General features: G+C 40.1%; 1 protein-coding gene across 1 annotated transcript; it reads right to left on the reverse strand.

The window, feature by feature from the left end:
• Positions 1–13,578: 13,578 nt before the first annotated feature.
• On the reverse strand, positions 13,579–14,393 carry LOC134644621 (antimicrobial peptide NK-lysin). The gene is made up of 4 exons (XM_063497709.1): positions 14,351–14,393; positions 14,185–14,276; positions 13,995–14,087; positions 13,579–13,758 (listed from the first exon to the last, which is right to left on the reverse strand). Exons 1-4 carry the CDS (start codon positions 14,391–14,393, stop codon positions 13,579–13,581), a joined length of 408 nt encoding a protein of 135 aa, XP_063353779.1.
• Positions 14,394–15,906: the final 1,513 nt, after the last annotated feature.

Genomic DNA, 15,906 nt, shown 5'->3' on the forward strand with positions numbered 1-15,906 from the left:
CTGCCGTCCAGTCCCTCTGAACTGGGACAAACACAAAACCCTGAGGAAAGATGAACCGGCTGCCCTTCAGCCCCCATCCTCTGTTCCAAAACCTGTGGCTGCCCAACTTCAGGTTCCAGCAGCGGGACCCTCCTCCAGCCTGGCACCGCTAGGTGTGGCATCCCCCGCACCAGCACAACCTGTCACCCACCTTTTCTCTGGTGCACTTTTAAAGCAGGAGTTAGCATCAGAAGACACCCAGCAACCTACAACAGTCATGGGTAAGTTAACATAACGGTATTGTCAAACAATTCTGTGTAATTACTATTATTATTATTAATGTATACGTTATTATTATTAGTTCATTACATGATATATGAGTAACTATTACTATTGTTTCCCAGAAATCTCTGAAGCTCTACCTCTGCCGATGCGGGCCTCACCAAGGAGTGCTCGCACTGGACCTATAAAAACAGGTGGACGGGTTTTTGTGCTGGACCACACACGCTGGACACGACCCATGAAAGAGGCAATAGATGATCTGTTGCAAAAGTACCATGGGAAGAAGGACATCTTGAAGCTTGTGGATCAAGATTATGCAGACATGGTCCATCGCTCTGCTACAGATCCCAACAGCCTGCTGCATCCCACATCCAAGGTGCACATATCCCGGTATGTGAAGCACTTGGCTAAACTTCTCAACACCAATTCATCTTTGAACATAAGCCCAGAAAAACTTCTGGAGACTCAGCAGCTGTGGCACTCTTTAACTGAAGGCAGTGAAACAACTAGTGTCCCTGTAGTCACCATAGAGCCTGCCGTCTTTAACCCGCCTCCTCCTGCCCTGTCTACACCACTGACACAAGTCTCAATAGAGAAGATTGTGGAGGGCATCTTAGAAAGGCAACAGCAGCAGCAGCAGCCACAGCAGCAGCAGCCTGAGGGGAAAAAAAAGGCAGACAAAGACTTGTCTTGCCTGTGGACAGCCCAAGTCTCAATATGAGACAGATGGATCCACTGTCCATTATTTTTACCAGAGAGGGCCTGTGCGCTATTTCTATTGTTCCCACAAGTTGCATCAAACTTATGCTGCTGAGGGAATCACTAACCCTAAAATGCCCTTTGAGGAATTTGCCCAGACAGACTTTTTCCAAAGGGAACTGGATGCTACCAGGAAGAGGTCAGAGGAAAGGATGGAGAAAAAGAGGAAAAGGCCAGAAACCCAACAAACAGGCCGCCTCTGCAGGTTCTGCCACATGGACCTGAAACAGGGCCCAAATAGCCCACATGTTCACACGGGCTTCCCTGGAGTGGCAGGGAAATATATCTACTGCCCTTCAAAAGTGCACTCTCTGTACAGGGACAAGGGCATGGCCAAGGAGATGACCTGGAAGGAGTTTCAGGAGTCTCCTTTCTACGAGGCAGAGAGACAAAGATGGGTGGAAGAAAAAAGGAAATAGGGGAGAAACTGTTGATATTGTACATAAGATAGTTTTGTTCTAGTTTTGTAATGTTTATTTTGTTTATATAAATAAAACTGATTGTAAATATAAAAATGTAAATAAATTGTGTTCTGTAAAAATATCAGCACAGCTCTCTTCTTTATAACCTCTTAGAGTTCACCTGTATGTTTATATATCTGTGTAAGCTTACCATCAGGTAATCAGTTTTAAAAAGCTGTGAGTGCTGCCCTGAAAGCTTACATATTATTTCTAAATCACTTCATGTAATGATAACAAGCCATCCTTTCTCTAGTGGGGTCTCACAGCTTTTATCTTTATAATCTTTCTGGTTGATTTGTAATATTAGAAACATGACTGCTGTCTTTTATATGTGTGACTGTACAGCCTGTTTCAGACATGACAACCAGACAGTGTCTGAAGTTATCTTTAATACATGCAACACAGCTGGAGATAGTCCAGACACTTTCTCACTTCTGATGATAATATTTTTGGTTTAGGTATTGTTGCTTTCTGGCTTGAAGCTTATCTACAAAAGCAGTTCAATAAGGAGAGATCATGTGGAAAAACCGAACATGATTTATTGAGATACAGAAGTAAATGTAACTGTTAGGCAGTTAGACTCCAATGACCCATCATAGCAGAAGAAATCTCAGCAGTGACAGGATTTTGCACAAGCCACACCCCAGAGTCAAAATGCTGGTAGTGATAAAGATGGAGGCTGGGACAGGGTTTTGAGTGACCACGGTGAGGAGGAGAAAGGAGAGGGGGCGGGCTGCATGGCTGAGGATCTGAAATGCAGAATGGCAGAAGCAGAAGAGCAACAGATTTAAAGCATGCAGAGTGGAGGCTGAGTTGCTCGGAGAAGGCAGGCAAGAGCATGACTGGAATAAAGTAATGATGTCAGTACTGAGTTTGTGCTGGAAAATGAATAGATATAAACTGGCAGCCACCAGGAAGCAGACAGATGACTTATTACAGATCTTCCTTATTGAAATTATGCATAAGCTTAATTTTCTATGCCATGAGAATGTATCTGAATTATAGTTTTAACTTTAGTCTTTGTATTAAAAGTTGGATGTCTGCATAACTGAAGAGTATGTCTGGTCTGTATCATCTCAAAACTGTGATGATACAGTTTATTCTGAGTTATGTACTATGTGACAGTTGTTGTGGAAGTTTTCCATTAAATAAACAGAACAGAGCCTTGGGTTTAAACACCTTCTACAGAACCAAAAGGCAGTACATAGCTGTTTTCACACCTTTGGTCTTCCCCCAGAGAAAAGTTCACACTCCCTTGCTTCCTCTTACAGTGGAGAAGACAAAAGGTGAACTTTTCCCGTGTGAATGCCTGCTTCCAACTTCCTGAGATACCTTCTGTTAGCGGCATGAATGTGTGAGACATTGAGGCATGCTAAAATCCCATGGCACCAAAGCATTGTACAATAAAATAATGTGAATAATACATAAATATAAATAAAAGATATTCCTTTACACAGTATAGGTACATAATACTCCAAAGGCCGTAACACTATAATATAAAGAGAATGATAATCAAATAATAAGAAAAAGCAAAGTGAAAAATAAATGTTATCCACAATAAGTAAATTGAAAATGGTGTTTATCTTTTGATAATGTAACACAGCCTTTGTCCCAACCAGGACTCGAACCAGCGCTCAGACGGTTCAGTGTAAAAAAAAATCCTTTTTTTCCAATGCCTGAAAAACTGCGATTTGATTGGCTGATTCTCTGTTACACCTATACGCGATGGGCCTCAAAAGCTAAAGAGCTCATTCTTGCACTGTTTTGATCAGAACACACGTGGGAATGTTCAAGTGTTAAAAGTTTGTAATTAAAAAGTGAAGAGCGAAAGATATTAGATACTGCCACTGGCTAGATTTCAACCCGGGTTCCTCTCTGCACCGCAAGCAGCAGGCGCACCTCACAAACGGAGGGCGCCCTTACTCCCAGCAAATGGGCGATAGAAAACCGATCGGTGGCTATGCCATTCCCAATATGCGCTGGCATGATGTCGGGGCAGCATGAGTATGAGTAAATTTTTTTGTTTGTTTTGCCGACGCCCGTGATGCCGCCCCGGGCAACCGCCTGTGTCACCCATATCAAAAACCGCTACTGCTGCCACGGGCTAGATTTCAACCCGGGTCTCCCGCTCCCAAAGCGCGTTGTCTACGCGGCCTGCCCTATAATATATTTCAAGAGTTTAGCACAACTAAATGGCTGAGAGGTGAAAACTGCCGTTTCTTCCTGTTACAAAATGTACTGTAACTCCAAAAGTACACGGGCTGTGGACATCATTCTTTCACTGTAACAATCAGCAGGCTTTAATAAAAAAAAAACAATCAAGGCGATTTTCAGGTCTGTAAAGAAAAATAGGTCTAGGAGATATGAGGAGTTGAAAAGTCCTCCCATTAGAGAATTTCAGCTGTCATTTTTCACTCAAGTCTCCATAGACTTTGAATGTGGACTTTTCTGACTTTGTGTTGCTTCGAGGCCATTTGTGAGAAAACGGCAACTCCTAGGATAATGACGGTGGCATTTTGTGAAAGGCAAGAAAAATCCCTATGTTTTGATGTATAATTTGTGTTAATGAAGGCAAAATGGAGCGTTTGTTGAGACGTGAAGAAGAGATTGAGAAAGCGAGAATGCGTGGCGTGTTTGGCAGACCGTAGCAAGGATAAGAAGCAATATTGAAGGATTTTGAGAGAGCGGTAAAAAGGCAGAGAGAGCCCGTCTATAGGCTCGCCTGTAGGCTTCTAAGCAAGCGTAGCAGGTGAATTTCAGAGCCAGGGATTTGTTATTGTTTCGTTTCCGAACACCTTGCCCCAACATATGGTCCGCACGGGATTCGAACCACTGCCCTCTGTCTTCAATCTCTGCCATAGGGCCTGTCACTTTCCCATGAGCCACTTGGGCGGCCCTGCAACGGTAGGGCAAAAGTGCTATATTTAAAGAGCACACGTGCGCACAGCCGCACGGCCAATTTGGGCTTTTTTCATTAGCTGGACACCACGCCTTGTCTAGTCAGCCCTTCCAACCACATCCCTGCCAATGTGTGCCTACTTCAAGCGGCATACATGATGGTGTACCGCTCACAATTTTCTACTGTCGCCTCAAGGCAACTTAAGTGTTAGTGACATCACACCTATGCGCCACTGCCCTCTGTGGAGAATGGGAGAAACGTGCTTGCACCTCAACCTGAGGACTCAGACAGACTGGAAATCATCACCTTCCTTCCTCATTCAAGGTAACCTTATGGGTTGTAGGAACACTGCACATGTATGATAAGACTGTAGCCCTTCAACCGGCCCTTGTAAGGTTGCTGAAGCCATCTAAGTATAATATAGCAGGTTCTGACTGAGGGATTTCTAAAAGAAATTAAAAGGCACAGCTCTGCTATCACTTCTGACATACACGAAGACAGGAAAGTAAGCAGCAGTGATGTTTGTAGTGTTACTGAAGTTTGGCTAGCTGGTATATAGTGATGTGCTATGTGATCGCTAGCAAAACAGCTATGTTAGCATAACATTAACACAGTGAAGCTGAAGGATGAAGGGGAACTTTTTTCCACTGGATAAGAGTTAAGGTGAGGGTTCCCGATGGTTAGGCACAAATGCAGTGGCATGGTAGGATGCTGTAAACGGACCAAACTTCAGTCAAGAGAACAACAGTTACCACCGAATGGAGAAGGATGTGATTATGATGACAATTATATCGGGAGTGCCTGTGTTATTGCTGCATCCATCCACAATAGGAGGTCAGTCATTAATATGCTGCTGCATTGCCTGGACTGTAGTTACATGGTAAGGTTTTAAAAACGAAGCTTTAAAATGAATAGTGGTAATAAAAACTGAGAGAGGCCGACAGTGATCACTGAGTGTTTGTAAGGGGCTTGTTGAGATTAAATAGAACAAGTTGCAAAGCATTAAAACATGTTAAAAACACAACAGCCTTATTAAACTCAGAGTAGTTTGGGCCCAGAAGCAGGATTTATCACGTCATCACTTAAAGACCGGATAGACACACGGTGGAGTTACTTTGTTGTCTTTGTGTGTGTTTTTAAGTAGTTTTAAACCTTGTGATCCACAAAAGGTAACAGTAAAAGATGAACATTTTTAAGCATAATGTTGTTACCAAACTACATTAATGGCCCCAAAACAGACCATAGAAAAAACAGTGGCTATGTGAAAAAATGATGACAACTGGTCCTAATTCAGGCTAATTGTTTTTTTGTTTTGTTTTTAAATGTTGTTGTTGTTGTTGTTTTTCAGACATCCCTCCACACACACAGGCTGTGCTGGCTCAGAGAAAGAGTGGGTCATCAACATTATCAGGCAGCTGGTGCCCCCACCTCTCCTTATCCACGCTCAGGTCAGAAGTGGAATGCTCTTTTGCTGTTTGTTAGTTACGGATGGAGTAACCCTAAGGAAATACACACAACACAGTGATTGTGAATAAGTCACTCCAAGTGTGAAAAGGTGATAGTCAGAGTGAGACTAAACATTAATTATTCAGGGAAACACAGACTCAGTGAGAGAGTAACTATAATTCAGTGTCACTCGGGGATATAACTTGAAGATGATGTGTTTTCATTTATGATTCAATTCTAACAGCGATGAATGTGGAAGTAAATGAGACTTTCTGATCCCTCCACAGACTCTGCTTTGTCTTTCTACTGAGAGTTGACAACATTAAATATCCACAAAGGTCAGTGAATAGTTTTAAGTTTGGGGTTTATTTTCATGTACTACTCAATCTGATTGGCATAGTGTTTTGTTTTGGGTATTTTAGGGCATCAGTTTTTCTTTCTGTGTAATCACCTCCCAGTGCTCTGCATCCCAGTGAGGCCAACTCCTGCTCTGTGTGGTGGCTGTGTGAGCAGGCAGCTCAGCGTTACTACCAGAAATGTGGCCTCCTGCCTCGTCTCTCTCTGCAGAAAGAAGGCGCCCTGCTCTCCCCGCAGGACCAGCTGCTGGCCGTCCTGCACACAAATGAAGAGGTGAGGTGACACTGAGGAGAGCCAGAAGTGACCAAACTTGGACCACAGACAATTTAAAAGATGCTGAAGACTACCATGATTGGTTTATGAAGTCTGATCTCGAGTCTTTAAGACAAGTGTTGTCACCGTTGCTATCTTGGGTTTAAAAAAAAAACAGTGACAAGAGGACGGCTCTGACTATGAAACAGCTTGCATGTCAGCCAGTGAGCATACTCCTTTTCTTATGCACAGTATGACCCAAATTCATAAAATAGACTTTCTCATAGACACAGAGGTCTTTTTGAAACCACATACAGAAGGAATGGAGGTTCTAGGTCTAAAAGTCGCTAAATGATATCATCACCTAATATATATAGTTGGTCATGCTTATGTAATTATAACCAACGTAGGAGAGAGACATAGCATCGTGGAAGAGACATAAAGTGAATAAAAAACACCCTAAATGCATTTAGAATATATTTATTACTGCAAATCACATTTCTTTTAGTAATTATTGTTTTTTTAATGCCAGACTTCCAACCATCCTCCTTTATCTGGGCCTGGGACCGGCAAAAGTGACCCAAAATAGGCACATGAGGTTTGTGTGTGTTTTTAAGTAGTTTTAAACAAAAAGAAGAACAGACCCGACCTCAACACCACTGGAGAGCCCGCCTCTCTGCCAGTGGAGTTCAACATTGATACCAAAGATGCAGGCGAGGCACTGCTGGCACTGTGGGTGCTTGCACGTGGACCATACAATAATGTAATGAAAGCTTTGATAGTTGGTAACATTTTTGTTATAGTTATTGAAGAATCAGTAAGAATTGATGTTTTTGTTTTTTGTAAATCATACTCAAACATACAATGACCTGAGTGAATGAAGTAAATTATTTTCAAGACACTGTTAGTTGTTAAAAGCCAATGTTTTAGTCATAGGATATATATGACAGTAATGAGACAAACTAAGATATCCAAAATTACCACAAAAACACAGAAATAAAAATCATAGAATCATAGAAAGCTTGTTTTTTCTCCCATTAGTCTATAGGCTAATTTTCTGTGGTCAGTAGCCCTTCGTGTCATATTCTGTACAACACAACATTACTAATACAATAACCTTTAAGTTACTTAACTTCATTGTGTAATTGATAGCAGTTCTCAAAGTACTAGTCACTTAAAGATTACATTGCACATCTAAATTCTAATCTTTGAGTAACTTGTACTTTGAGCTTTAAAATAAATGTAGTGAGGGTAAAAATATCAAATCAAAGTATCAGATTCTGTGTTATACTTTACATTTATTGCCTAAAAAACCACTTTGCTCTGGTGCCCAAGTAATTTCCTCCTGTAAACGAAAAAACGAATGAAGTGTCGTACTTTGTCTTGATATTGATGCAGTGTCTGGTGGAGGCCCAACCAGCCTCACGGTTTCTGATGAGACTACCGTCAGCGTGGTGATCAGCTGGGTTCCTCCCAATGCTCATGTCCTCCAGTATCACGGCATTGACTGGAGCTGATAGCCAGGATCACACTGTGAGTAGGTTGTAGTCATTACATCTTTAACTATTCTGGACTTCCAGAAATTCCAGAAGTCTAAAAACTTTAAATCAGTTCTGTGTTGAGACAATGGTGTGGTTTGCTGTGTGTTGGTCACTGGTGGAGAGAAGCAGGTGATGCTGGAGTCATTGCAGCCAGATACACGTTACAGCGTCACCGCTGAGTACTGCAACAGAGAAGGAGGCAGCGGTTCAGCTCAGGGCAAAACTGGTGAGTCAAAGAAAGATGCCAGGACAGATGTAATGGGAAAATTCTAGTCAATCATCACATTTAGATTGAGGTGTTTAGAACTTCACTGTAGGATTTTTCTGTAACCTTTATTTTTCTTAGATGAAGTTTGTGTAAGTCTGAAAGCCGTCTGTCGTCCTCAGAAAGTCTGGAGTGAGGACGGGGCACTGATTATTACCCCTGTGACTGAGCTGGACAACAAGTGAAACGGATCATGTCAACCAGCAGCTGGAATCCAAATAAACAGACACACATTCATTTTTTTCATTAGTGTATTTAAAATCCCCTACGTTGTTTCACTGATGTCACAGCTTTCACTGACCTTTGACCCAGCCAATGGTGTTGATAATAACTGGGGAGCCTCAGTGTTGTGGGATCGTCTGCACAATAAGAACTTCAGGTATCGATCTAAGTCTGAGTTGCATGATGAGTCACCGTAGTAAATCGTGCTCTAGAGTGTGCTGATGTATGAAAGGATTACCTGCATTTCTGCAAGAGTCAGAAATGAAGAAAACACCATAGAGCCTTGTTATGGCAGAGGTTTCTTCCTGTTAAAAGTGAGTTTTTCCTTCCCAAAGTGTTGCTCATATGATTGTTGGGTCTACCTTACAATATAAAGCACCTTGAGGTGACTGTTGTTGTGATTTGGTGCTGTATAAATAATATTGAATTAAACTATAGAGGCATAATTCTACAAAACCCACCATAAAATAACATTATATGGTGTTTATTCACTCATTTGTTTATTCACCCAATAAACAGAGGGTAAGGCATTTTCTTTTTTAGTTGCTTGTCTGTTGTGGCTTTGGTGACTTAAATGCAGAGATGTGCGTCGATGATGATGATGGTTCTCCAGTCTTTGTTTCTGTCTTACAGACAGTGAATCATAAGCATTTATGATTAGCGTCAATACTCCCAGTACTACTGCTTTGATAAGTGTTCATGACACAGATGTTACCACTAACCTTTCAAAGGTTGTGAAAAATGCACATTGTTTGTGAAGTGTACTCCTCAGCAGTATGCTTGGCATACTGTAAATCGTTATAGATGAGTTAATGCCGTTCAAATACAATTTTAATCACACTAATACAAGAGTGATTAAACTTAAGGAAGAAATAATTGAACTCCTTCTTTGCGCACCTGACAGATTTGTATGTGAGCTAATGCAAAGCCTTGATCCCCTCACCTCATTTGCTGAATTTTCGAGCCTTCAGCTGGTGAGGGATGCTGGCATCAGGAAGAGAGAACCACGCAGCAGTGTAATATACAGGAAGTGCTGATTGGACCATACCAAGTGCATCTCTGTCACTCATCTCTGTAGAATTAAGTATTTTTTCTTAAATTTTCTTTGACTTATGAGTTGCCTGTTTGCTTAGTGTTGTGTTGAGTATTATTTATTTGATGTAACTTTCAAATCAAACTGATTTAATCTTTGATTTTCATCAAATGACCATTTGACTTTGACCTTCATGGTTAGAGCCCAAGGTCAAAGTTGATCTTGAAAATGTTTTTTCAAGAAACCACATTGATAATATATCATATGAAAGGGCGGGGAGAGAGCTGTACAACAGCCCTCTTAATTTTTTCAATATGATACCTTATTACATCACAATAACGCCGTAATGCTTCACAAAATCACCCACTGAGTGAATATATCTGAAAATCTTAAGTTTTTATAGTTTATAGAAGCCAACGATTTCAGCCAATTCTGCTCCAATCACATGGATAAAGAAAAGAAAATGGTAATAATGCTTCGAGGTCATAGATCAAAGGTCAGTTGTTATAAAAGCAGGCTGATATCAGCATGTTGTAATAAATACATCGTACAACATCAAAGTTTTAGTACAGCCCTTGCCCCTCAGGGGGCGTGGTGCTCTCAGAGTGCTCTTGTTCTTTGTGTGTTAGGTCACTTTTATTTTGTTTAGCAGTTAGCTTGCAGTTATGCAAAGTTGCTAATTTGGCTTGAGTTCAGTTGTGTTCTTTTGCCCTGTATTGTGAGCTCATTTTATATATTTTTGTGTGTTTTAGGATAAATAAAACCCTCTTCTCTCAAAGTCCTCACTTTGTCCTCATATCTAACCAGCTCGATCCACAGAGCTTTTGTAAAACTGGCCCCCAGACTTGTGCTTGAGATCTGTGGCCTCGGCAGTGTCTTTGAAAAAACAGCTTAAAGCTCATCTTTTTAGACTTGTGTTTGGTTAATGTTTCTTTTTTATGGGGGGGGGGTAATTAAAATGAGCACTTTTGAAAAGTGCTCATTTTAATTACTTGCATGAGTACTTCTTTGATTTTCTTTGGCAAATTTGTGACTCTAAAATGTGAGGCATAAATGCCAAATATTATGCTTCGTGAAACCCTCCACCCACACATGCAACCAGTCTGATGTATTTTAAAACCTTACCCTTTCCCCACATAGAAAAAGTTGCTTTAATGTTGTTGCTTTTAATATTTCCCTCTGAGGACAGGAAAAAGCGTGGTTTAAGTCATTAAACGATTCTAAGAAGTGTCACCACAAGAACCACAAGACCCTTGCATGTATGAGTTGACTTGAAAAAGCTGGGGGTGCTTCTGCTTTGTAGTGACAATGCTGACATTCATATCTCTGATCAGAGCGTCTACTTTGAAATTGAGGTTTTATTAAGGTTTGGTGAAATGCAAAAGTAAAACAGAGTGAGTGTAATCATTTCAGCTGTTTATTTGTGTTAACTGTGCACAGATACAGACAGAATAATAATAAAAAAAAAATTGCATTGCAAAGGTAATAAAGGTGAGTTAATGCAGATTGGAAACAAACTGAAGGAGAAAAGTAATGATTACTTGAGCTAATTCTTCTCAGTTATTACTGCGATTTTTTTCAAGGTTTATTCATACATCTAAAGTCAGTCCAGCTCCTTAACCTCAATAAGTGGACCTCCATTCTCTGCATAAAAGAGCAGCTCCAACTCCTTTGACCTAAAGACAGAAAATGTAATAGTGGTATAAAATCAGGGTTGCAGTATCATCAGTGTCATTATGGTATTACGGTGTGTTTCACACTTAAATCTAAAGTTAAAGTCACTACAAAGTGAATCATCTGAAAAATGAAAGCATTTAGATGAACCCCTGCGAACTTACTTGCATGCTCCCATGTTGACACAGATGGTCCTCACATCATCAGTTGTTGTGAGTTCCTCAATTAATTCTCCAAGGTGGACCTTCACAAATTTGCGGCAGAGTGATTTTAAGAGTCCAATACCATCGCAGACAGAGAGCAACTTTGACTTCAGGCTCTGTGAAAGAGAAACTTGTATTACTGCTCTGACTGAATAATACCGTTAACTGCAGCTGGTACTCTATGAGACATTTTACCTCTGCAGTGGCGTTTGGTCCTGCAAGTTTCTTCACCTTGTTTAAAATCCACTTGCAAGCCCAGCACTTTCCTGGAAGCTGCAAATATAAGAGACACCCATGCATGTTAGGTCTATTGGTGACTCTAATCACTAAACTGTAGATGTGCGAGCGAATGGTCGTGTGTGTCTATGTGCCATCCCTGTGAGTGGCTACCCGATCACAGCATACCCTCTACATCTTACCCAGTATTAGCTGGGATAGTCTCCAGCCACAGTGTAAAACTTGTTTTATAAGCCATTCAGGGAATTTATCCTACTTAGAGACATGTTTCAGTATATCCGGTGGATACACTGGTATACTCATTTCTTTGGCAAGCTCGTTAAATACCATGCAATGTTATGGTTTTGTTGAACTTAGTGTGTGGTTAACCTCAAAATATCAGCATAGTTGGGGTTTCAGAAGTCAGATATCTCCCACATTGTGTTACAAATGAACATAATTCATTTGTTTTTCTAATTTCTAATCCAATGATTGTTGTTGGCGTAGAAATGAATTTGACTTGAAAAAGCTTTTCACAAAGACTACAAAGTGTGACTCCTGATATCTAAAGGTGGACTGATAAAGTGTAACCTCAGTTCTTTAATATTAACATTAACCCCACTTGCCCCCATCGAGACTTCCATGTCCACGTCCTCTTCATCATCGATGCTGACCTCTAAGGTCCGTCCATGGACAGCACGGACTGCGATTCAAACAAACAGAAATACTTAATCACACTTTAATGGATCATATGGATTCTCATGCAAACAAATTTTTTCGATACACACCTGAAAATGTTGCCACAAGGCACAGAAAGAGGAGTGAAGACGTCTCCATCGCAGCCACTGAGAGATAATGCTAGTATCTGTAGTTATGGCTGCTTTTATACACTTAAAGGTGCATGGGCTCTACACACACCTCATTGCAAGGCGTAAAATTCAAACCACATGTGAGAACAAATTTTTTCGTGGTTTGGGTGCCACGTTGTGCGAAAGTCACGCACCACCTCGCCCACACACTAAAGCACAATTAGTGTGTTGTCCACATTTAGAACACAGTGATCCTTTTATGGCTTAAGGCTGTCAGAGTGTCCCTGCCTCATTGTTAAAACCCCTGAAAATCAATGACTGTATCATGCTATAAATTTATGTGTAAATCTTATTCTAAACCTTTAATATGCAGTTTATTGATCCACGAATATGTATTTCAGTTTTGTGGTCATATATAAACAAAAACCAACACTGACTTTGGACAGAGCTAATTGTAACTGTGCTGGCACATTTTCTCAACCTGCCTATAAGTTAATAACTTCCTGGAAGGCAACGTGCGACCTTATAAGGGTCCAGTGAGGCGACTCACAGTTTTGAAAGTAGACTTTCACATTTCTGTCAGAGATCAGAGGTGAGAGAGAACTCTTAAAGTCAGAGGCTCAAAGAATTGCTGCATTTGCAGTACACAGGTTTACTAGCTGCTAATTCAAGCTCACTAGCTGCTTACTGATAGTAATAAGAGTTAAACCCGCACACCTCATTACTTCTGTGGAACAGAGGTTTTGGAGAAGACAAGGCAACTTCCCAATGGAACCTGTGGGGGTTAATTATATGTCAGACGTGACATTATTTACATATGTAGTTTTATTTGTTGCAAGTAAAGAGGACACATTATGAGTAAAATAAGACTTTCTAATTCTAATCAATAGAGTCAATTGCTTTGTTAATAGCTTAGTAGTTACAGAAGACGGTCATGCTTTATGGTGATGACTAATTAGGCAATATGTTTCCAGTATGCACACTCAAAAGCAACTATTTTAATTATCATCAAGTCTATAGTTGACAGAATATGAGTCGCATAATATGTATAAGAAAACTAATGACATCACAGTAAAAATATGTTTTTTTATTGGGAGGGCAAAAGCAAGAAAATATGAACACAGGCTTGTGTTATTAACACAAACAGTTGAAGCATCACAAGTTCTTCAGACCACTTTAGCTATAAAATGGTCGCCTTGCAGAGTTTCAGATTAGTGCAGATGGTCTTGGCAGACTTGCCGTTGGTCAAGGCGTCAATCAACTTGTTTTTTACTGTTTTCAAGATCTTTCTGCAGGCCGACTTTAGGAGACGGAATTTCAGTTTATTACAGGCACCGTCCAACAGCCTCCTGATTTTGTCCTTCAATTAAAAATATGTGAAAACATTAAACAAGCAGCTTCAGTATAGGTTTCTTCAAGGTTAAATTAACACACAATCATTTCCTATACCCTGCCACTTCAATCCAATAACAGTTTGATATGCTGGTATTTTATTGGCAGCACTGTCAGGTTCTTTATGTGGAATTTCTGAAAAATTACAAGAAATTCTGAGAGGTTATTGCAGCAGTACTGTTCACCATATATTATACTCATTACCTTTGATTTATCACTTCCAATCTGCTTCTGCACTCTGGACACAATAGTCATGCAAGTACGGCAGGAGCCTGGAAAAACTTCATCCGACAGAATCTGAGATAAAAGTTTTGGTAAAAAGTTTTCAATTTGCACAAAATAACAAAATAAGCTTCTCTACAAGGAAAACTTTGTCAAATTTTAGCTTTCTCACCTTCTCTTTGTTGTGGTCACCTTTCTTTTTTTCATGCTGTGGAAAATGCTCCTTAGTTTGGTCCTTCAGAGACTTCAACGACTCAACAAAAGCTAAGAAATAAAACATGCTTTAGAAAAGTAGTTCAGTTATCTTAAAGGTGAAGTAAATATTGCTACTTTTTTACTTGTGGAGAGCAGGAGAAGGGCGATGGTGATGGCGGGACTCATGGTTTTCCACGCTGTCAGATTTGTGCTGTTTTCTGGGCCTTTTATACTTCTCTGCGGCTTATTCAGTTTACTTCTCAAAAAAAAAAAAAAAAAATCAGCACTTACTTTACCACATAGTGACCCTTAAACAGCATTTTTAAAATTTGCAGAATAAAGTGTTTTTTAAACAGCATTAACTGTCAGTTGTAATACAACCCAAACTCTAACAAGGTTGGGATTCTGTGAAAAAAGGAAATAAGAAGAGAATTCATCGATTTGCACATCTAGTAAATAAAAGAATTTGCACTGTAAAACATAAAAAAACATACCAAATGTTTAAACTGATACATTGTAACCTTTCGAGTAAAATATTGGTTCATTTTGAATTTGTTTTCAGCCACATATCTCAAACAAGTTAGGACAGGGGCAACAAAAAGCTGGAAAAGTAAGCGGTTCTCAAAGGAAACAGCTGGAAGAACATTTTGCAAATGATTAAACCAGCTGGCTTTATTTAGTATAAAAAGAGTGTCACGGAGAGGCAAAGGTTTTACAAGTAAAGATGGGCCAAGGTTCACTGATCTGCAGAAAAACCCTGCGAAATGTGGAATAATTTACAAATAATATTCTTGAGGTTGTCTTGAAAGCTTCCTGAAAACCTTCAGTTGATTCAAAATCCTGCAGTGAGAATACTGACAGGAACTAGAAAGAGAGAGGAAGATCATCACTGATCAGGCACAATTTTATGACCACTGACAAAAAAAAAGTTTTATAATTATTTTAGGGGGAAAGTGTATTTTTTGTCCTCAGAGTTGATGTTAGGAGCATAAAAAAAATATAAGAGCAAGCGTAAGGATTTAAGCAAGTATGACAAGGGTCAAATTGTGATACTGGCTGTAGCTCAAGTGGTAGAGCAGGTCACCTACTAACTGGAGGGTTGGTGGTCCATAACTGCATGTTTATTTCTGATTTATCCATAGTAGTATGAATGTGTGTGAATGTTAGTCATAGGAGGCCCTAAAGTGGCTCAAATTCCCAAAAAGGTCAGTGCTTGCTGTAGCAATGAGGGTCGCCTGGTCTACTGAATCTTTTCATTTACATCACATGGATGGCTGGGTGTATGTGCGTAGCTTCCCTGGGGAACATGAGCACCAGGATCTACTTTTGTGTGCTGTGGTTATTTATGCTCCCCTGGTTTGACTTGCACCTTATCGTGGGTACGCATGAAGAGGTGAAAAACATGTGCAAATTTGATAGTTCTTCTTACATTTCTTGTCTTGGCAGCCCATTCTCCCACTGGTAAGCTGCAGCTCTGAGGTGATGTTAAAAGCATATAAGTGCATGGACTAGCAGCTCTTTTATTTTATGTTTTTAATCAATGTAAAATGTAAAATGCACTGTAAAAATCAATGTAAAAAAAAGAAAAAACAGCTTCTTAATGATGTGAACCGCATCTCTGTCTGATAACTTGTTCTTGGTGACTGGTATATTTTTGAAGTAAATATTGCAAGGGCGGTGTCTACATTTTAAAGATCTT

This window comes from Pelmatolapia mariae, linkage group LG16_19 (assembly GCF_036321145.2).
Source record: "Pelmatolapia mariae isolate MD_Pm_ZW linkage group LG16_19, Pm_UMD_F_2, whole genome shotgun sequence".
In the NCBI taxonomy this organism is placed as follows: Eukaryota; Metazoa; Chordata; class Actinopteri; order Cichliformes; family Cichlidae; genus Pelmatolapia; species Pelmatolapia mariae.